This window comes from Gekko japonicus, unplaced genomic scaffold (genome assembly GCF_001447785.1).
Source record: "Gekko japonicus isolate JY-2015 unplaced genomic scaffold, Gekko_japonicus_V1.1 scaffold223, whole genome shotgun sequence".
NCBI classification, from domain to species: domain Eukaryota; kingdom Metazoa; phylum Chordata; class Lepidosauria; order Squamata; family Gekkonidae; genus Gekko; species Gekko japonicus.
The window spans coordinates 1133954-1156248 of NW_015175977.1; the positions used below are offsets into that span (position 1 = coordinate 1133954).

The following is a 22295-nucleotide window of genomic DNA, read 5'->3' on the forward strand; positions in this document are numbered from 1 at the left end:
GTGTAGGGAGTTGGGAGAGAAGGTGCAAGTCAAAGACTCTGTTTAGTGTTCTTAGAAGTTTTGGGTCTAGATAGAGAGGTAGATGAAAACTTGGATTTTCCACTGTAGGAACGGGGTGGATGACTCAGAGATCTTTGCCAGTGTAGCTTGGAGGAGGATTTAGATGATGGTCTACCTGACCATTGTTTGGACCATGGTTTTCCTTTGCCGCTGTATCCAGTGAGTGCTTGGATACGTTAAGTTGATGTTTCGCCAAGAGCATCCCCTCTGTTTGGATGCTGAAGTAAATGCCCTGCCAATACTGCTTCAATAAACCTTCCTTCTGAAGAAGCAAGTTGTTGAGTCTGTTTGCTACAGGAATCTAACAGTCTAGTGAAATCAGAAAGTTGACAGGTCTGTAGGACTGCACTGTGGTCTGGAATACAGTGCAAAGACAAGGAATGAGATGTCTTACCATTACCCATAGAGTAATTCAAAATCAGGATCTATTACCAACAACAAAAAAACCTATGCCAAACTGAAAACAGAACAAGCACTGTAGCTCAGTTAGTTTAGAGTTCCAGGCAGGACAGAGATGTTTGGGCACATAAAAAGGCGAGTAAGAAGCAAGAAGTCCAATCAAGTAGTTCTCAGTCAGCTTGGGTGTGTTCTGGCATGAGTCACTTATAAATGATATTAATGCAGGGCTGAACACAAGAGACAAGTTATTAAAACTCACTGGGCATATATTCCCTATCATGTAAGTAGAGATATGAGCACACCAGATTGGTTTGAATATAACAGGCTAATTCTTCTGGTGGCAAATGTGCTATTTATAGCTAATAAAAATAGTCAAAGGGGGTGAAACAGAGAACAATTCTTTATTGCTAAAAACCCTTTGATAATTAGCACTACCAACCTTCAGGTGAGGCCTGGAGATCTCCTGGAATTACAAGTGATCTCCAGACGACAGAGATCAAGTCCCCTGGAGAAAAAGGCTGCTTTGGAGGGTGCACTCTATGCCATTATACCCTGCTAAGCAACCTCCACCTCTCAAACCCTGCTCTCCCCAAGCTCCACCCCCAAAATGCCAGGAATTTCTCTCCCTAGAGTTGGAAACCCTATAATTACTTTTAATAAAGTAGAATTACTGTAGGGAAGTTCAATTTAAAAAACCCTCTGTCTCTTAAAAACAGAACTCTGGAGCTTGTACAGGATGTTTTTTTTTTTTGCTTCTGTAACAAAAACTACCTGACAGTCCTTTAAGGCATTCTGGACTGAAGCCTGATCTCCAATTCTTTGTTGTTTTTGCAGTCTCTTCTCCTGAGTTTCAAAACAAGTTTTTAGACATTGGACATTATTTTCGTATTCTGTCCAGGATTCCAGAAAACCTTCCAATAGCTGAATCTGGAAAAAAACATATTTTCAAAATAAAGAATTCATATATTCTAGGTAACCGATTATTTCATTGCTAAAGTACTTCAGTACTCATTCATGCTTTTTAATAACTCATTGTTGCTGCCTCTGGTTAACACATACCTTTTCTGTTATCAGACCCTGCAGGACCTGCCAGCGTCTGTTCATGACTCCTAGTTGTTCTGCAAAATCAGTCTTGTCACTGCGTTTACTCTCCACATCCTGACTGCTAATCTGTAGTACTGATTGGTTAACAAAGTCCACAGTTAACTGTTTACAGTTTACATCAATCTTGAAACCCTAGTGAAAAAGCAGAAGAAGTTATCAGGAATTTTTTACACTTATTCCAGGAGATCAACATGTTTTCTAAGGTGCTACTATACCATGTTTTGCCAGAAATATTGACATAACATTGTAGCAGGCCCTTTTAAATAAGTGTGATTTCTACCATCCATAAACATTTGAATTACCAGTGCAATCCCAGAATCACAATCTCCCAAATTCAGTGAGGGTGTTATTCTGCTTAGAATTGTACTGGTTTGTGTATTGAAATCAGTAACATCTATACAAAATTTCTCACTGGGAGCACTTTAAGTTATTTGCTGGGAAAGCAAAAGAGAAAAGAAGAAGAAAACAAAACAAAAGAAAAAGAATCTCATATACATATTCAAACATCCAAACAGAACAAAACCCCAGTCATTTCAATGTTTTTGTGCAAGACAAAAAATAGGTAGATTAATTTTTACTACATATTTGCTAAACGTTTTTAAGCTGCTAAAGCAAACAACGTTTATCTGAGGTCCAAACTAGATGTGTCACTGGAAGATCTGTAAATGACTCTTCTGTGGGCTTTTTGGGTGCTAATACCACCTGGAGGAAAGGAACCTGACTTGGATTGGGGCTACAAGGTGTTAACCCTTCCTTCACATGCCATTTTACACATTTTAATCACTGTTCTAGAGTTCCTAGGTGCCTTATGGGAGAAACATATAGATACCATACATATCTATTGTTTCCTTCCAACCCAGGGCAAAAAAGCAGCTTGGTGGAGAGGAGGCTGAAGTCGGAGAAATGAAATAGTTAAAAGGGTAAACTCATATTTCCCCTGTGCAGTGGCTATGACCTCCCCCATGGCTGCTATTTAAACTTTAAAAGACTGCAGGACATCTGTTCATTTATGTCTTGACAGCACCTTGAATTTCACCTCAGCCACACACCAACAGGATATTATTTACTTTACTTTTTCCAGGCCAACCATCTAAAATCTCTTTCAAAAATCTGATTGCAAGGATGTTACATGACATGCACTATAACATATACTGAACTCTGTCTTCAGAGGTACCTTGATAGTAGATGCAAAAGTGGACTGGATAATTTTATTTATAAAAATAATGCAGTCATTTATATCTAACCAATTTGTATAGTGTAACCAGAAACTGAACTTTTGAATTATGGACTGATATTTCATATATTTTCTGATCATCGTCAAATACCTTATATTTCTGAAGATAATCATGAATAGCTTTATGTCCCACTACATTTTTTATATTTTCCTCATCTTCAGTAATGACATTTTCCATCAATGAAATCCAGCTCATGACTTCTGTGATGGCATGTCGAGAAGGAAGTTTGTCCATCTGGAGCTGTAAAGAATTTAGATTAATGAAATCCAAATAACAGAATCCACACAAACTTTCAACCTTGCTTAAAAAATTGTTCAGTTTGCCCATACAAAACAACATTGTATAATTGTATGTATAAGTTTCTGGCTGAAAATATTGATCTCATTAAAGAGAACTGGTGTCGTTAGTTGACATGTTTGTACTCTAGATTATTAAAAAGGTGAAATTTCATTAATGAAATCTGGCAATGAAAATGGATACAAGCATACCAGATAAAGCTTTGCCAGGGCATGGATTTTGAATGTGATGCTCTTGTTTAAACAATCTGCAGTGAGGCTGGTCTTTTGTGCCCCAGACCGGAAACTGAAGTGTATCTATTTGGAAATAACTTAATCCCAAGCGAACTGGCTAGGACCGGGCTGTCACCATCACACTGTTGCGTTACTATGGTCCAAGACATTGGTTACCAGAGAAATATGGCAGCGGCTTCTATTTTGTCCCGCTCTATACTGCTCTTGGTAGCATCTGTAAATGGGATCCACCTAAGTGTGTTAAATAGTATAGTATGATATACTACAGTATAGTATAGTATAATATAGTGTAGTGTAGTACTTCCCGATAACACGGCGTCCATTTCCTGTGGGCTGGCAATACAGGAACCTGGTGATTTCTGAACTTTTGTTCTACACTATAAATTTATATTCTTCAGGCATTTGCTTTTTCATAGTGAGCTCTCATCCCCAGAGCCAGCACATTCATGGTACAGTTCCCCACAGTCGGTACAGGCAGCTGAGCACTACCAAACCCTACTTACTGACCCTACTGCAGCTGGGCCTCATCCACTGAGCTGCTGTTGTGACTATTGTGACTAGTCCAGGCATGCATAAAACCTCCATGGCAGAAGCCACAAACTCAATGAGGTCACACTTTTTCCATGGTCATGTATGGATCAGTGGCAACAAAAGTAAAACAACTGTGATACAAAGCCCTAGGGCACATGCTAATGTCCAAGAGAAGGGCACAGGGGTGAAGTTGGTGGCAACATCAGCACAGCAGGATTTGTGAATAGTGTCCTTAGAAAGAAACAATTTATATGAACAACTCTTCTTGTTGGGGGGAGGATGCTATTAAATGAAATCTTTGTAAATTAGCTTACAGAAGTCCTACCTTAAAAATCTAGAAGTCTCTCATTGATGTATGTTAACATCTGCAGAAATGTTTTCAGAGTTACACTCTGTGTCACTTATTAATGACCAAAATAATACACCCATGATCTGCCGTACCTGATGCAGTTTTTCTTGCACTATAGGAATCTGTGTGAGAAGCTCAGTCCATTGGTTGTCAATCTGAGACAGTCCTGCACGCAAAGCTGCAGTGTCCACCTTCTTCAGCCGGAGGAGCTGGTTTCCAGTGCTCAAAACAGCAGACTTCTGGGATGACTTGGCATCAACCTCTTTTGAAAATTCCTGAACAGATTGTCATTTGGGTATAACTAAATTATATAAAACAAGTGGGGCCCCGTGAAACTCGCAGGGGAAATCCCATGTCCCCTCCCCCATTGCTGAGCCTTGAAACCCGGCAGTGACAGTGTCTGGGAGCCACTTTGAGCTCAGAGCGGCTCCTGGTGCCTGCTGCTGCTGAGCCTGGAGCAGCTTCCAGCATCTGCTGCCTCCACAGCAGGGCCCGGAGCAGCTCCCAGTGTCCACCGCTGTTGAGGCAGGGCCCTGAACAGCTACTGGTATCCACCGTTGCTGCAGCAGGGCCAGGAACAGCTCCCAAATGGGCTACCAATGGCTCTCAGGCTGCACCACATGGGTAAGAAGGAAAGAGCATTCTCTGCTCTTGCAAAGAGAATGCTACTTTACTTTTGGAGGGAATTTAACCCCCTGTGTTTTTTCTTAATTTTCAGATTTTTCTGCAAACCTTGGGAATACCCCAAGATTGCTGAAAAATCTTTTTAGCCTCTGTGTGGCCCTGATCTGCAGATTTAGCTATCCACAGATGGGGGCCATAGGTGGCTATTAGAATATATGTTTGACATGAAAAGACGTTGCCATTTTGTACTAAGATTGAAAATCCCCCAAAAGTCTTTATTTTATACTATGAAAATTAAAAGCACAATATTTTAGTAAAAGAAAAACAATAATTTCTACAGAAAAAAACTTTTTAAGCCTAAAAGAGAAATGATAATAAATATCCATACTCTGTGTTTCTTTTTTATCACAATGATTGCTAGAAAAACAAATTAATTATGATGTATTAAAAAGCTATGTATACAAAACATTTCTACAACCTAAAATACAATCAAGATAGCCTTATGACAATACAGGCTCAGTTAACAACTTGACACATGAAGACAGGTCTGTTTCTTCAGACTTACCAAAAAGGCATTCAAGCGATCTCGGACCATTTCAAGTTCTTGAGGGACTGTTACAGATTGCTGAGTCCAGAATTCTAGCCGATCCATTGCCGACTGGAGCCAATGAATTAGCTCAGCAGATTCACTTTGGTATCTGTGAGCAGGAAAAAAAAGAATAATATTTTATGTCTTATCATAAGTATTCAGCAGTATGTAAGCTGGGATTCTTCATTACAGAGGTTCACATAAAATTTGTATAAATTTAAGAACAGGAGGACTGCATGGTATTTTTTTATCTAAAATTCTGTAATGATTTATACAGAACTGCTTCAACACATGTATCCCTTGGCACACAAACACATCTAATTAAAGGCGTCTTGGTGTCTACTCCTTTCTGTTATTTCATATAGAACATTTCCAACTGGGTTGCAAATTATTACAGTTTCTTACTTTTAACTAGCCCACCAGAAATACACAATGCTTCTTCAGAATAAGAGAACTGTGGACTGTAGCTTTATAAACTAATACTAGAATTAGCATGCTAGCATGCACAGACTTACTATGGGGAGCACCAACTGTTGTGCTGACAAAATTTTACAAAGCATGCTATTATGCTACCATTGCAATGATACTACACATAAGTAAATAAAGACAAAGGCTAAAGGTTAGTATTCAAAACATGCATCTGATTATTTACTTTGAAATATTGTCAACAGATGACATGAAAAGCAAAGACACATGCACTGCAAATATGGTAGAGAAAAGAATTAGTCTAGGTAGCATTGGCCTAATTGAACAATACATATTAATTTCACTGGAATTCCTTTAAAGATTTTGAATGAAAACAACAACGTATTTAAAAGGCAAAACATGATAAATGAAAAATAAATTAGTACAGAAGGGAAGCATGCCTTTATTCAGTTTCTATGGTATTACCTTGTCCAGTGTTTAAGTATAGTTTCCAGTCTATGTAGTTCCTTGGTGACCTTGCTGGTATTACTTAACCAGTGCTCCCCTAGTTGGTTTAGCAGAGTTTCCAGTTCTGAACAGGTTACAGAGAACAGCAGCCTTTTCCCATCATCCAATACTTGGTAAAGTTTGGGCTGGTATTCTGTAAGGCTACATTTCAGATGCTGTGATAAAAAAGGCAATAAGTGACAGCTCTGACTCCACAGGAATTATCTTCCCCCTCTGATGAAAAATCCTATCATTCACCTAAGTACAGAGTGTTTCTTAAAGGCAAACAGCCCTTGCTAGATCCCAGGGGGAAAAGGGCCTTTTCTAACACCTATCTGAGATAAATTTAACTGGAGAAGCCAATGATTAAACAGGGGACCTTCTGCACATGCTACTGCATTGAATCATAGCTCCTTCTAAGAAAATAAAATGGGGGGACACTACTGCTGAAAACAGGATGTGGGAGTAGGTGAATGAGCAGTCTGATGATTTTCTTACATTACTGCTAAATGGGGAAAAGCAAAATCTTCACTCATGTACCAGTGGAATTGGCATAGCATAGTGGCTAACAGACTGAGCTGTGATCTTTGAGGTCCCTGGTTCAAATGTCACTTCTGTCATAGCCTGCAAACTATGAAGTCTCACAAGGACTCTCCCCCATATGCAATCTGGAGATAATAATACTGACCTAACTTTCAGGACTATCATATGGGTTACAACATGATAATGCTTCAGATATCCTGTAGTATTTCCATGGGTGAAAGGATATGCACTCACACAGAGCGTGACTTTCTTGATTCCCTCTCCCAGGCAGCCTGAAATGCACCCCCCCCCCAAGATTTCAGGGGCATTTTAGGTTGCTGTGGGAGGGGTGAAGAAAGTTGTACTCTTTGAGCACATATCCTTTCACTCATGTAAATATCTGGGGGATCTAAGCCAATGTTTTTGAACTGCATTATAAAGTATAGCTGTTATTGTTATATTGTACAACAGCCAGTAATGTAGGCAGGCAGTACACCATCACAGATAAGGGAACACAAGACACTAGTTTATGTCCATAATTAAAACCTGAAAACCATCCACCACGATTACCTGATAAAGTGCAATCCGATCAGCAAGTCTTTCTTCAGACTCCTCTACCAACCCAACAGTAGGAATGCTAGTTTCAACAGTCTCCAGCTGTCTTGTGAGTTCTTGATAGTCCTCATCGAGATGTATCCAAGTCTGTTAAACAAACACACATTTAAAACCGAATTGGGTTCTTAGTGATTTCCAAATATATTCCCTAATGAAGGTTACACAGAGTTAAACTGACTGTGGCCCCAGTCACATGGGGGGGTGAAGCACAGCCAAAATGCAGCTTTTCTGAGCCGCAGCAAAATAGACGCACGGCGGCGGGATCAGAAAGATCCCCTGAGCCGCCACGCAGTTGCTCCCCGGCCCGATCAGATGCCGGGGGGGGGGGGCCACAGGGAAGGTAGTTACTCTTTTCTAGGTTTTTTTTTAATGCACGTTTCCCCCCGGAAAGGACGGATCGGGGACGGGTAAGCTCCACTTCCCAGATGTTGTGGTGTAATTGCGCCCATTTGATGCGCCCCCGATCCGTCCCTCTTGCGGGGCAAAATCTCCTGTGTGACCGGGGCCTGTGATAGGACATCTCAAGTGCATTATACATGCAGAGGCATAGGAGTATTTTTTATTCATACTACTTAAAATAAAAGTAATACTTTATTTTAAGTAAACTGAACTTTATGGACATTGAAGGGAAACTCAGTTCTGAAAAAAAGTACTGTGCATCAACAATATGACTCAGTAAATAAAAAATTAATCTGTTGCACAGAAGCAAACTTTTGACTAAATGCTGTGGAGAAAAGGAAACAATACAATTATTCACTTCATTTATACCCTGCCTTTCTCCCCAATGGGGATGCAAAGCAGCTTACATTGTTCTCCCCTCCTCTATTTCCCCCCCACAAGACCGATGTGAGGTAGGCTAGGCTGAGAGCACATGACTAACCCAAGGTCACCCAGTGAGCTTCCACAGCAAGGCAGGGAATTGAACTTCGATCTCTCACATCCTAGTCTGACGCTCGAGCCACTATGCCACACTAGTTCTCCTTTACTTTCTTACTGCTTTACTTCCTTGTTACTCTGCTGTTTCAGATTTCATGTTAGAAAGGTATCATTAGACGGGCCTAGGCCTACCTAAACATTAAATACAAACAGGGTAGCCACCCTCCAAGTGGGGCTTGGAGATCTCGCAGAAATACAGCAGATCTTCAGATAACAGACATCACTTCTGCTGGTGAAAATGGGTGCTTTGGAAGGAGTACTCTATGGCACTGTACCCTACAGAGGACCTTCCTCTTTCCAGATCCTGCTGTCCCCAGGCTCTACCCTCAAATCTCCAGAAATTTCTCAACCCCAGAATTGGCAACCCTAAGTACAAATGTGTGTAACAAAATTCCAGTAACCAATTTGTCACAGAAGTCTGCTTTTAGAAGATGGAAGGAAGGAATTTGCAAACACTTCTCCACCTGCCATTTTCCTACTGCAACTGCCCCTTCAGCTGGTCCCCCCCCCCATGGTGGGTAAGGGTAAAGTACTCCCTTCCTGTCCTGCAACTTCTCCACAAAACTCATTATTACCAAAGCAGCTTTTCTGTTTTTTAAAGCACATGTTTACATGCTAAATTTATTTAGCATATAGTTCTGCAGTTAGTGAGAAATTTAAGTTAAATTCACTGGTCCCTTTCAGGAAAGTAAAAAGGAAAAATGACACACAAATTCTTACCTCTAAAATATATTCCAACTCTACTCCTCTCTTGTGAGCCTGTTTTAACACAGCAGAGGCTTGTGCCATCAGTTCTACATGCGACTGAGTTTCCTTTACAAGAGTGAAGCTGCTTATCTTCCTGAAAAGTGTTTCTGTCAGGATCATGTGTGACTCCAGTCCCTGGAAATATTCCTGATTTTCAGAAACCAATAAAAAAAATCATTGCTTTTATCAATGAAACCTCAACGGATTACTTTTAAAAAAGCACCCTTAAAGGTGATCATATATTGATGTGATGTAATCCAGGCATCTCTCTAGAATTCAACCCTTTCTCCAGTGTGTTGAAGTTAAAAGTATGTTGCTCTGCTTAGGATGGCACTGTTAGTCTTCATTTATATTCTATAATTACTGATTTCATTGTAACAAATAATAGTGAGTATATTCAGAATGCAAGATGAACATGCGTAAAGCAGAACATAAACATTCCAGGAAAAAAACTTCTCATAACTATTTTGTCTATCAGAGATATGGTCTGATTAATTCTTGGCTGACTTGGACTTCTGGTACAATGACTGCAGGACTGCTACACTGGGCACACATACTGTATCATTTATTAGACACCATAAAACCTTAAAAGTGCTTTGTGCTACTATGTAGGTGCACAGTTAAGTTCACACTATGAACAAATCAGTCTGTCTCTTCTCAACCTATCTCCCTGGTACTTTCAAATGGTACCATTTGAAGCAAATCTTGACAGATTGTTCATATCTGACATTTTTATATACACTCTGGTGTATTGCAATAGACTCACACATACTATGAAGACATTACTCCACTTGCAATGCAAGCCTATGCAGAGTTACTCCAGTTCGGGTCTATTGATTTCAGCAGGTTTGGAATAACTGCATAGGAACTATCAGAAAACACCTCATTTTTATAAAGCACCATTGAGTTTCAAATTATCCCAAACATCATTAAATCACATCAGAATTGATCTCTTTCCAGAACCGAAAGATTACAAAGTTACTAAAAATATTAGAATAACTGAAGAACATGATCTTTGCAATAGATTAAACAAGAAAGTACCTGCAATACTCATGGGGGAAATCCCTTCCCCCTCTTATCTTTATCTCCCCCCCCCGAATGCTGCCAGCAGGCCCTGCATGGCTCCTGGCCTCTGCTGCGAGACCCACCGAGGCGTGTCCCTCAACACAAGCAGCAGCAGAGAGCCCCGTGTGGCTCCCAGTCTCCACCGCCAGGCCAGCCAAGGCTTCTTCCCCGTCACTGCCAACAACAATAGAGAGCTCCACATGGCTCCCAGCCTTTGCCACTAGGCCCACCAAGACTTCTCCCCACTGATGCTGCTGGTGAACCATGCACGCCTCCTGTCGTCCAACACTGGGCCTGCTAAGTCTTCCTGCCACCACTGCCAGTGAGCCCCACATTGTTCCCGAACACTGATGCTGGGTCCTTCAAAGCTGTGAGCCATGCACTGCTCCTGGCCTCTGTCACTGGGCCTGCCATGGCTTCCTGCCCCCTCACCATTGTAGCTTCTGCTGCTGCCATCTGACAGCGGAGGAGGTAAGAGCATTGTCTGCACATGTGCAGACAACACTTTTGTCTTTTGGAGGTTTTAAACTTCCCAATGTATTTTTAAACCTTTTCAGATTTTTTTTTGCAAATTTTAGGAATCCCCCACGTTTGCAGAGCTATCTGTTTTTAGTCACTATAGGCTTGATCCATGGATTTAAATATCGGCAGATCAGCCCATACTTGATTATTATAGTATAAGAGCCTTCCATTTTGAAATGGTACGTGTATTGCTTTTACCTTATGCTTGTCAAGAAGTGTTTGGACTTCCTCTCTAGAGGAAACAATCATTTTCTGGTCAACGGCCATCTTTTCTTTGCCGGTTTCAATCAGGTCAGCCAGGTCCTGCAATGCTTGTTCATATTGACCCTTAAGGGCCAGATTCTGATTCAGTCCACTGCGTCGGGATCCTATGATCTTTATCAATTCATCATACATATCCTGGTATGGGAAAAGAAGCAACAATAATGAATTTTCTTCCAGTAATAGACAACCTAAATTGTCTAAATCCATCATATCTTACTGAATTGATTGGTTTTTATTTGAATTTTATCTGCCCAATTCATTTGTACTTGTTCTGTGGCACAGTACCTGTCTGGATTTTATGGTGCTTTCTGATGCTGCTATATGTTTTTGTAATTTTGGGGATTATTTTTATTGCCAACGTTTTGATTCATTAAAATTTAAAGTTTTATTGTTTATTTTGAATGGTCACAAGCTGCTGAACATTTTTTCTGAAGAAGTGACTAACAAACTAAATACGAAAAAATAGAAAATGAAATGTTCTAGATGTATTCTTTTATGGAATCTTATGTCATATTAAATTAATTCTGTTACTATCTATAAATAATTTTTATGTATAAACACAGAACTAAAAGTTCTGTTAAAACAACATTTAGAAGTTCTTTTAAATGGATTTCTTACCTGTAGTTTTGATAACTCTTGCATGGAAGGTTGGTCTATCTGTAGCTTATCTCCACGCTTCTTTAATTCACAGATTGCTACATCTATTTCTTTTAGTCCATCTTCTGCTTGCCGAATAGCCTGTATAGGAGACAATTACAACAATTAGCTGTAGTGTCATTTAAAAAACACCTCACTATACTACAGTGGTTCTTGATGTTTTCACAGAAAATAAGCATGAAGGCTGCTGACGCACTAGCACATTGGCTTGATTCAGACATTGTAATAAACTGTGATTTATTTAAACCACAGTTTGTTGCCAAATCCTGGATGGCTTACTATGCATTTATAACAGTCCACAGTTCCTAAATCTCACTTAATCTACTGATTGCCTGCTTTCTCATCTCCAAACTAAATCCACAGGTGCTATTTGAAGGGCCCTGGCCTTGTACTGATAGAAAAGCTTTGCTACATATGCAGTCTACTTGCTATAATCAGCTGCAATAAATGGGAGGGGAATGGGGGAAAGACAGAGAAGTAGTTCAGATTTTCTGCCGGATGTTGATATGGACCTAACTGGAATTTCTGCCTTAAGAACATAAGAACATAAGAACATAAGAGATGCCAATGTTGGATCAGGCCAAAGGCCCATCCAGTCCAACACTCTGTATCACACAGTGGCCAGAAATACCAGTGCCATCAGGAGGTCCACCAGTGGGGCATTCACATTTCAGTGCATTCACATTTCACAAGAAAATACAGTTAACAAACTAACTAATGTTTGGAATTCCAGTTTAGCACCAGCAGCCCACAGTTTGTTGGACATCATACATTCAGACATGCTTCTGGAATATCCTGTTCACTTTCTGAATGGATAACCTTGTTTTTAAAAAGTGTGCGGGGACAGGAGAGTCCAAAAACAGCCTGATGACACCATAGAGGCATGAAATGTAGACAGTAGTTAAAGGGGGGGGAAAGGGAGAGGAATTATTCTGCTTAAATCCTTAAGACCTTGTGGAATCTTGGATGGTGAAATTTTGAAGGCAGGAGGATGTACAAGCTGTTCTTCTCTCCCACAAATACTCATGGAGCTCCAGATTGTTACTCTTATTTACAACCAAAAGCTCTCTTGCTTTTATAATGTTCACATAATACTCCATATCCAAAACTCAATCCAACAGCCTTACCTATACTTTTGATTATAATCTTGTGCTAATTAGTCTGTTTAACTCTTACAGAGGTCAACAAACAAACCACAGTATTTATGTCAAATTTTGCTTACAGTTCGACACCAAAAACCAGGTAAGGTTAAACAATTTACTGAATCAAGTGTGGCCGATGAGTTTCCAAACATGCTTCCAAACATCCCAGCATACTTTTAGATATGTCATATAGTGTTTACTCCCATGTAAGTGTACTGAGATAGTATCTGAAGGTCAGGCATTGCTTTTCTGTACTGAGGAACAGAGAGACAATGCCTGCCCTTTGGAGACTATTATGTGTATAATTCAATGGCATGCATTCATTGCTACTCTTTTTCATATTTAGTAATAGGAATATGGTAGTACCTGCATTTGTTCGGTTTCAGGCCATTCAACTGCTTCAGATAGTTTCTGCAGGACAATATACTTGTTGTCCACCAGGGATGTAAACATCAATTTTAGGTCATTCTGTCGGTGAGGAAAATGAGGTAAGATTTTAAAATGAGAAAATTTTTGGAATGATCAAACCCTGGTTTCTTTTAGCAGTGGCTTGTAAATCAGTACACTGGAGGTATAAAAGACTTCTGCCAGTGACTTAAGTGAAAGTGGGTCCAACAACCTTATTGCAGCTCATTGTGAGCAGCTGTGAAGGTATGGAATTGCTAGCTCAACATGGTACAGAAACATGAATACTGACTTGCTAGCAGCATCTAGCATGGGCCATGATGCCAGTGCTCTGGGTACTGCTAAGGTGTTTGGTATGTCAGCCATGCCCCTTCATGGTGCTGAGTTAGCAGCCCTGATTCCTCTGCCACCACATTACAATACTCCCCCATAAGAGCACTGTGTCCACTTTTCATTAAGTAGTAAAAATTCTTTTGCCTACACCTCTGTGCCTCATGAACTGCCTTTAGTGTCTCTTTTAGTGAAGATAAACTATTCATTTCTCTATAGAAATCACTATGGGAAATGATAAAAAGATGCACAGATTCCCTGGGCAGTGAACTAGATGAAAACATCTTTCACATCCTCATGTGTATACATGTGAAAGCCTTGTGCGTATGTCCATCTTGCAGATCAAAACAACAGTCTTCAAAGTGGCTGGCAATAAGGTAAGTTATACAACATAAAATGAAAATAATAATACAATAAAACATGGTTGCACATACTGTAACTGATGTTCATCGAGTGTCTTCTGTGCAGGCACACATGGGACTTCCACAGGCTGGCCTGCCGTGCAAAAGATTCCACAAGCTTCTAGAATTCTACAGCTGAGTGCTCCCCCTCCCCTTGACACAACAGAGCTAGGTTCTGTTCCTGCCCAAATGATATTGTGACAAAAGGAGGGGGAGGCACTCTTCCCTCAGTCCTCTTTCTGCTGCCGTGGAGACGATGTACAAGGTTAATGCCACAGTGGGAAAGGAAGGAAGGAAATCACTTGATGAACATCAGTTACAGGTAAGTGCAGCCATGTTTTCATCATTGTGTCTTCTGTGAAGTCCCACATGGGAGATTAGCAAGTTGACTCACCAAGGAGGTAGGTGTGGGCCGATTAACGGAACAGTGGTTGTAATACTGCTTTCCCCACAGTAGCATCTCTCCCTGAGTCGAGATCAATCGAGTAGTGTTTGATTAAAGTGGACGGCAAGGACCACATTGCGGCTCTGCAGATGTCAGCAATGTCGACAGTGGCTCGAAAGGCTGCAGAAGATGCCTGAGCTTGGGTGGAATGCACTTTTAGGGGGAATAGGCATTCCTACTTGCTGCCTTATAGGATAGTTTAATGGCAGCTGTCACCCATCTGGATAGGGTCCGTGATGAGACTGCTTTCCCTTTGTTAGGATTGTTGATGCAAACAAAGAGGTTTGTATCTCTACAGAATGTAGATGTGCAATCTAAATAAAACAATAATGCTCGCCTAATATCCAGTGTGTCCATTGATCTTTCCACTGGGGAGTGTGGATCAGGGAAAAATGTTGGCAATACAATGTCTTGGTTCACATGAAATTGCGATACCACCTTCAGTATAAATGCAAAGCTAGATCTTAAAACTACTTTATCCTTATGAAATCTGGTAAAAGGTATATCACGCCTTAAGGCCCTAAGTTTGCCTACTCTGCATGCAGATGTGATCGCTACAAGCAAGAAACTGTTTCAACAAAGCATTAGAAAACACAGGTTTTGAATCTACACCAAAATGGAAAGCTGATATAGCAGCCAGATGTACTTTGATGGAGGTGGTGGATAACCCAGAATCCTTAAGGGAAAGGGGGTAGTTGAGAATTTCAGCTAAAGGACAGGATTCCAGTTTAACTCTCCTGTCTTTTGCCCAGTAGGCAAACTGTTTCCACTTGGATCTGTGATTTCTGTGTGTTAGGTTTATGGGATGCTAGGAGAACTTCTGTCACTCTGTCAGAGTAACAATCTACTGAGAAATTAACTAGGTGTGTAGATGTAACATCTCTACATTGTGATGTCTTACTTGTCCTATTGTTATCAGATCATGCTCCACTGGCCATGAAATGACTCTGCCCTTGGATAAAATCTGTAGCCTTGGAAACCAGGGTTGTCTCAGCCATAGTGGGGCTATCAATATGGCTGGTATTGTCTATGTGCATCTTGACTATCACCCTATGTAAGAGTGGGAAAGGAGGGAATGCATAAAACAGGGCAATGGACCATTGCAGTAGGAACACATCTCCTAGAGAATGACCGTTCGTTACAGTTCTGGAGTAGAATGCTTTGCATTTTGTGTTTGCCCGTGAGGAGAACAGGTTGGTCTCTGGATATGCCCATTTTTGGAAGATGGAGTGGAGGTACACTATGTTCATTGACCATTCGTAAATGGCATATGTGTCTCTGCTGAGATGGTTTACTAGGTCTGTCTTGCGATGTGTATGGTCAATAAATGTATGTTGTGAATCACTTCCTCCCAAAGGAGACCAGTCTCTTTGCACAATCTGAGGGATCCCATTCCCCCTTATCTGATACTATAGTATTTTGTTGCCATGTTGTCTGTGCCAATCAGTATGGTCCTTCCAGAGACCGTCAGCTATCTGACTGCTCTGAGTTCTAGTACATTGATATAAAGCTCTTTTTCAGATTCACTCCAGTATCCATTAATAGAAATGGACTGGCAGTGTGTTCCCCAACCTTGTAGAGATGCATCCGTAAATAAGCAAAGGTCAGGCTGGGTTGGTGATAACGGTGATAAGGGACCCCCCCTTAGCAGATTATGGTCAAGTGATCACCAACACAAGGATTTATGGTTCTGGGAATACACAATTTCTTCCATTGTGGATCCGAACCCATCCTAAATTGTCTCAAAAAAACAATTTTGTATTGGGTGCATCTGTAGTCTAGCATTTTGAACAATTGTGGTGGATGCCATCAGGCCCAACAATTTTTGTATATAAAGTGCCTTCTGGAATCTGAATTGTGAGAATTTAAACCATCTTCTGGATAGTTCTAGCTCTAGGAATTGGTAGGTATGCCCTGAGTAGAGGAGCCCAGTCTGGCACCTGTGAACTCTATTTCCTGTGTGGAGTGTGGAATAGATTTTTTAAAAAGTTTATGAACACCAGAAGCCTCTCTAACACATTCACTATCAGAGAAATGTGAGAAAGCAGTTGAGATTTGGAAGTGGCGGTTAGCAGCCAACCATCTAACTAGGGGTATATCTAGTAAAGGTAAAGATTTCCCTTGCTCGAAAGCTAGTCGAATCCGACTCTAGGGGGCGATGCTCATCTCTGTTTCCAAGCCGAAGAGCCAGTGCTGTCCAAAGACGTTCCCGTGGTCATATGGCCAGCATGACTAAATGCCGAAGCTCACAGGATGCTGTTACTTTCCCACTGAAGCAGTACCTATTTATCTACTTACAATTTCTTGCTTTTGAACTGCTAGGTTGGCAGGAGCTGGGGCCAGAAACGGGAGCTCACTCCTTCATGCAGCACTAGGGTCTCGAACTGCCAACTACAGACCTTCCAGTCTGCAAGTTTAGCCCATATATTCTTTGTAATATTGCGAATGCCCTTAACCATGGTTATGGCAATAGGGCTAGGATCCGAGCAGTTTAGTATGTCCATGCCAGGATCCTCCTCTCTTGGCCCTGGAGGAGTGTAGTTAATATTCAGTGCTTTGACTGTTCTGATTTGTTCCTCTGAATAGGGCTTACAGTCTTTTGCTGGAGGGACCAGAGTGGGATCTTCCACAGTCTCATCTGAATATGGCATAGACATTTGTTCAGATTCTTGATCAGAGTTGTGTTCTAGTGAGGAATCTGCGTCAAAGTCTGGGGAGCAATATGTTGATTGACTAATCGAGTGCTGGCTGTCCATGGACCAAGGTCATCTTGGAAATGTATGGCGTCAACCTTGGTAGACTTAGACTTGTTGGACCCCATTGGCACCAAGGAGGTATGAATCGTGGAGAATATGGACTCCATTGATGTCAAGAGTCCAATTCTGAAGCGTATTTCTCTGAGGCTGGTGAGTGAGGTCTACAATGTGTTCTCAAGCTCTTACTGCTTGAAGAGGCAATCTCTATGATGTCATCATCAGATGATGGAAAGTCTTTCGACTTTGATCTTGGAGACTGTGTATCACATCCTGCATGTCTGGTCAGACTCTTGGAGGGGTTGACACTGTGGTCTTTGACATCATGGTGATCGGGCTTGATGGCTGGAGGAAAGCAGCGAGTTGTGTGAGTATACATAGGTTTGGGTTCAATTCCCTGTCAGGGATCAACATCGAGGAGATTGGTTGGTCAGGGTCGAAGCGCAAGTGAGTAAGACATCTCATGACGTCGATTTGGCAATAGGCAGCTTCTAGGAACACCGGTTTCAGAGTCTTGGGGTTGAGTCTTGGGCTCAGAAGGCTTTTTCAACTTTTTCTTTCCTTTTTTTAATTGGCGGGTTGGGCATAGCTCTGGAGCTCAAAGCAGGCGCGTCTGCTTTTGATGTTATCTGTTCCATTTGAACTGAGGATATAGGAGGTGTTCTTAATCATTTCTGAGGGGAAACCTTGTATTTCAGAACCTCTAAAGATTGTTTCCAAAGACCTGCTTTAAAGCACAAAGCTCTTTCTTGCCAAACCTTTGGGGTAAAAAGAGCACGGGTTCTACACATGGATGTGTTGTAAGACTCACTGAGGCATACGAGGCATTGACTGTGCTCATCATTCTGAGCCATCTTAGTTCCACATGTCTGGCATTTTAAAAATAAAACCATTGTGTGATTTTGAAGAGAAAATACTGGTAGAAGTTGTGAGGAAAAAAATTCCTGAAGCTGTAGAGTCCCTCTCTCCATAGCAGTGAAAGGAAAACTGAGGGAAGAGTGTCTCCCCCTCTCTTTGTCACATGATCATTTGGGCTGGAATGGAGCCTAGCTCTGTCATGCTGAGGGGAGGGGGAGTACTCAGCTGTAGAATTCTAGAAGCTTGTGAAATCTTCTCTGTGGCAGGCCTGCCCTGAGGCAGTCCCATGTGGGACTGCGAAGAAGGCATGATGATGAACAAATATACAGCAACAGTGGCTAGAGTATTTGACTAGGATCTGGGAGACCAGGTTCAAATCCCTGCTCTGCCATAGAAGCTTGCTGGACCAGTCACATATTCTCAGCTTAAACTACTTCACCGGATTCTTGTGAGGATAATTTGGAGGAAAGGAGAATTATATAAGCCACATATTTGAAGTAAAATAAAACTAAATAAAAATAAATACTAAATTAGAAAACCGGTGTCTGAACTACACATCAAATACGAAGTGCCATCTAAAATAAAATGTTTGCCTGGCATCTGAAAGCCAACAAAGATAGAGCAGAGCACGCAACCCTGTGGAAGGAGCAATTTCAGTGGTATGGCTGAGGCTCTGTCCTGGATAACCACCCATTGTACTTCAAATAGTGGGGGAACAGAGGCACCAAGGAACAGCTTAAAGAATTAGTAGTCCTTTATGTTTCTTGGACCCAAAATATTTATGACTGCAAAGGCCAACACCAGCACTTTGATTTGCACCCAGAAAAGAACTGGAAGCCAATGAAGAGGTTACAAAACTGGAATGATATATTCCACTGAGGCCTGCTCCAGTCAACACTCCAAAGGTCACATTTTGAACCAATTGTAGCTTTTGAACACTCTTCAAAGGCAGCCCCATGCTGAGTGTGTTTCAGTAATCCAGTCTGAATGTCACTGAAGCATGAATTACCACAGCTAGGTCCTTTCGATCCAGGAAAAGTTGTAACTGGCAAACCCACTTGAGCTGGTAAAAGGCACTTGGCTACCTCAACCACCTGAATATTGAGGAGCAATGCCAGATCCAAGATCGCCAAGAGCTGCATTTCTAAACATAACTGTTATAACTGCTGGATTTTCAAAGACGAGGAATAATTGTTATAGGTTGCTCTGTACGGCACAAAGGACTAGCAATATTCACACTATCACACCTCAGGGCAAGCAGCACGTTCAGCTTTTGCGATGATGCATGATATCACAAGCAGCTCTTATGATGCAAACAAAACTGGAAAAAGTATGTAGCTAGGGATACTGCAGTATGAACATTAACTGTGGTGGAAATAGTGGTAAAATTCATGCTTGTTATTTGAAACTGACACCAGCTTTTCCTAATTAATCACAACACAACATGTGGGCTATAAACACAGTCTACAAACAAGGATTATTCTGGTAAAGGAAGTCCAACTGTTAGCATTTTTACCATCTGGGCACTTCTCTGCTCTTACACAAACACATACAATTTTCTAGCCTGCCCTAGAATATGTGGATTTTTACTGGTAGCTCATGGAATTGAAGAATAAATTATGCCATCATGGCAACAGAATTACTTTGGATATTTCCCAACCTATCTTGGTCAACCTTGTATTTTGTATTGTTTGTAACTATTTTTGATTGACTTTTAATTTTGTGTTACCCTGACTGCTTATTTTTTGAGTACAAAGATGACTCAAACATTTTCATTAAGTAACTTAAATAAAATAAGTCTAACTGAATATTACTGTTTAAAATGACACTTACTACAGGAAGTAATTGTTCCTATATTCACCTTATTTTGCCATTTCATCAGCAGTGGAAAGCAAGTGGTTTGCTGGATCATTTGACTGGAAACTGATTTAATCTCAGCTCTGTGAGATGATGCAATGATGCAATGCACCTTGATTTTGGAATGTTGGGCTACAATGAATTTTTTAGTATGTAAGGTATAACAAAATCTTTTTTGTTGTGACTGCAGTGGACTAAAAAACTGGAATATGTTACTGACAGTGAAAATTTCAATATTTTGTAATGGACCAACCACATTTTTTTTCTGTGATGTACAAGTAAAATTTTACAAGTAAAAATTTTGACCTGAAAATTCAGTATTTGCTGGAATCTTCCTTTCATCTGTTGGCACCTGTGGTTTACTACAGTCTCCAGTAACATTAGTCTCTGCTGCAAACAGTCCAATGTTTCTTCTATCACATCTTTATTAGCAGTACTCTCAGGAAACATTTGAGAAAATAAGTGCTTGTTTTTATCCATGTTTTCTGCCATTTCCTTTATATCTTTAGCAAGGTCCTGGAGTACATGCAAACAAAACCTTAAATTAGATACTTCAAAAACAGTAGACCAGATAACAATAATAGTAACAATTATAATTAGCAGCAGCAGTAGTCCAGTGTCTTATATTGTTTCATAAAACTTGTCTCACACCTGAATTAAAACCATGGTAACAAAATGTGTCAGTAATGTTCTTAGACCTATAAAAATATATCATACCATGATGCCAAACACATTGACATGGATCCCAGTGATTCCTGGTACATTGCATTTTTATCAAACTTTACAACCAAAATACTCCTAAATTGACACAGAATAAAAATCCAAATAAATGACAATTATGACAACTATACTTCAGTACAGAGTATCTCTTGGGAGTTAAATCAGGTGTGACGGACTGTTCCTGACTCTCCCTTACCCTCTGATAGTCTCATTGATGAAAGTTGGAAATACCAATGCACACAAAGGAATGCAAACAGTAGAGAGATCACAAAGGGCTCCTCATAGAAGGATATCTGCACAACTGTTTCATCCATTATAATCAACGGTGACACTTATACATGTGGATTTAATCCAAGTTTGTCTCATTCGTTCCAATGAAGCTCTCTTGTATACAATATGCATTAGCAAGGGTCATAAGAAAACCAAGGCAATAGACAGGTCTCTTATGAATGGACAAATTTTAGGTCAAATTTGACTTAAGTAATTTAACTGAAATGTTATACTGCTTGCTTAAGATGGGTCTAGTGATGCTTCTGAAGTCTGTATTTGTTTGGGAAGCCTACCTTCGTAGTGAAGAAAGCCTCACAACCGCAGAATTCTTTTACGCCTTAGAAAATTCTTGCAAATAGCACAGGGGTGTTCTGGAGATAACTGGGGTCAGGATATCTTGATTCATTTCATTTTTAGCACTGCATCTCCCATGATCATTTGAAGGTGGGTGGCCAATTTTGAAACTCCTAATGTTAAGTTATGCCTGCTACAGACATACATGCATGCACATCTTTTTATTATTATACATATCACATGTTTCAATAAGCGAAAAAGCAGTAATTGGTAATTAAGAACTCACTTCCTGATTACAGAGGCAAGTTTCAGTCACTTCAGATACTGCGCCTGTGGCAACAAATAAATGTTCTTCAACACCATCTAGCCAGGAAGAGGTGGCTGAAACACCATTGTACAACTTCTGTTCAAATTGCAGGCTCTCTTTCACTGCCCCTCCAGCCTAAACAAAAGTATCCAGAAGGAGAGTGGGCAAGATGTCAGTGCAATTATATATTTGGAGACAGATCATTTATATCTTACCTTTGTAGAAGTCCATAAGGATCATAAGGACATAAAAACAGCCCTGTTGGATCTAATCAGTGGCCCATTTAATACTGTCTCACACAGTAGCAAACTAGTCACTCTAGAGGGACAACTACAGGGCACAGAGGCCAAGGCCTTCCTCTGATGTTGCCTCCTGGAACTGGTATTCAGAGATTTACTGCCTCGAATGTAGAGGTTCCCCCCTAGTCACAATGCCTAGCAGCTGCTGATGGACCTTTCTCCTTTCATTTATTAGCTTCATTGACCAGAGGTCTCAAGTCAAATGTATAAAGCTACAATGGCTGTGGTCACACGGAACATTAGCCATGCTAGAGAGACGGAAGATAGGCGGAGTTTCCAGGCGCGATCTCACCGGCACATCTGGGAAGCGTAGCGCTCCCGTGGCTCAACCGAGGCTTCCCGCCAAAGACGCGCTGCAAAAAACTAGTACCTCGGAGGTACTAGTTTCCGGAAACCGCAGGGCAAGGGCGTGCACGTGATCGGGTTTTCGGTGGAATCCTGTGGCATCCGGTGCCCGCCCATGTCCCCTCGCAAAAAGCTCCCCCCCCAACTCTCCATGGATGCGCACAAGCACCCAACGGAGCATGCGCATACTCAGTGTACAGGGGGAAAA

At 40.9% G+C, this 22295-nt stretch overlaps 1 protein-coding gene across 1 annotated transcript in view; it reads right to left on the reverse strand.

Annotated features, from left to right (window-relative positions):
• Nucleotides 1–22295, reverse strand: part of SYNE1 (spectrin repeat containing, nuclear envelope 1) — a 436861-nt gene that overhangs the window by 125626 nt on the left and 288940 nt on the right. Inside the window, exons 98-110 of the mRNA XM_015426162.1 lie at nucleotides 21423–21578; nucleotides 20159–20368; nucleotides 13170–13271; nucleotides 11623–11742; nucleotides 10939–11139; nucleotides 9127–9300; nucleotides 7426–7557; nucleotides 6313–6509; nucleotides 5398–5530; nucleotides 4301–4483; nucleotides 2889–3038; nucleotides 1519–1695; nucleotides 1231–1386 (exon numbers count right to left, since the gene is read on the reverse strand). Coding sequence (XP_015281648.1) covers nucleotides 1231–1386; nucleotides 1519–1695; nucleotides 2889–3038; nucleotides 4301–4483; nucleotides 5398–5530; nucleotides 6313–6509; nucleotides 7426–7557; nucleotides 9127–9300; nucleotides 10939–11139; nucleotides 11623–11742; nucleotides 13170–13271; nucleotides 20159–20368; nucleotides 21423–21578 — 2091 coding nt within the window. The remainder of the gene's footprint in view (nucleotides 1–1230; nucleotides 1387–1518; nucleotides 1696–2888; nucleotides 3039–4300; nucleotides 4484–5397; nucleotides 5531–6312; nucleotides 6510–7425; nucleotides 7558–9126; nucleotides 9301–10938; nucleotides 11140–11622; nucleotides 11743–13169; nucleotides 13272–20158; nucleotides 20369–21422; nucleotides 21579–22295) is intronic.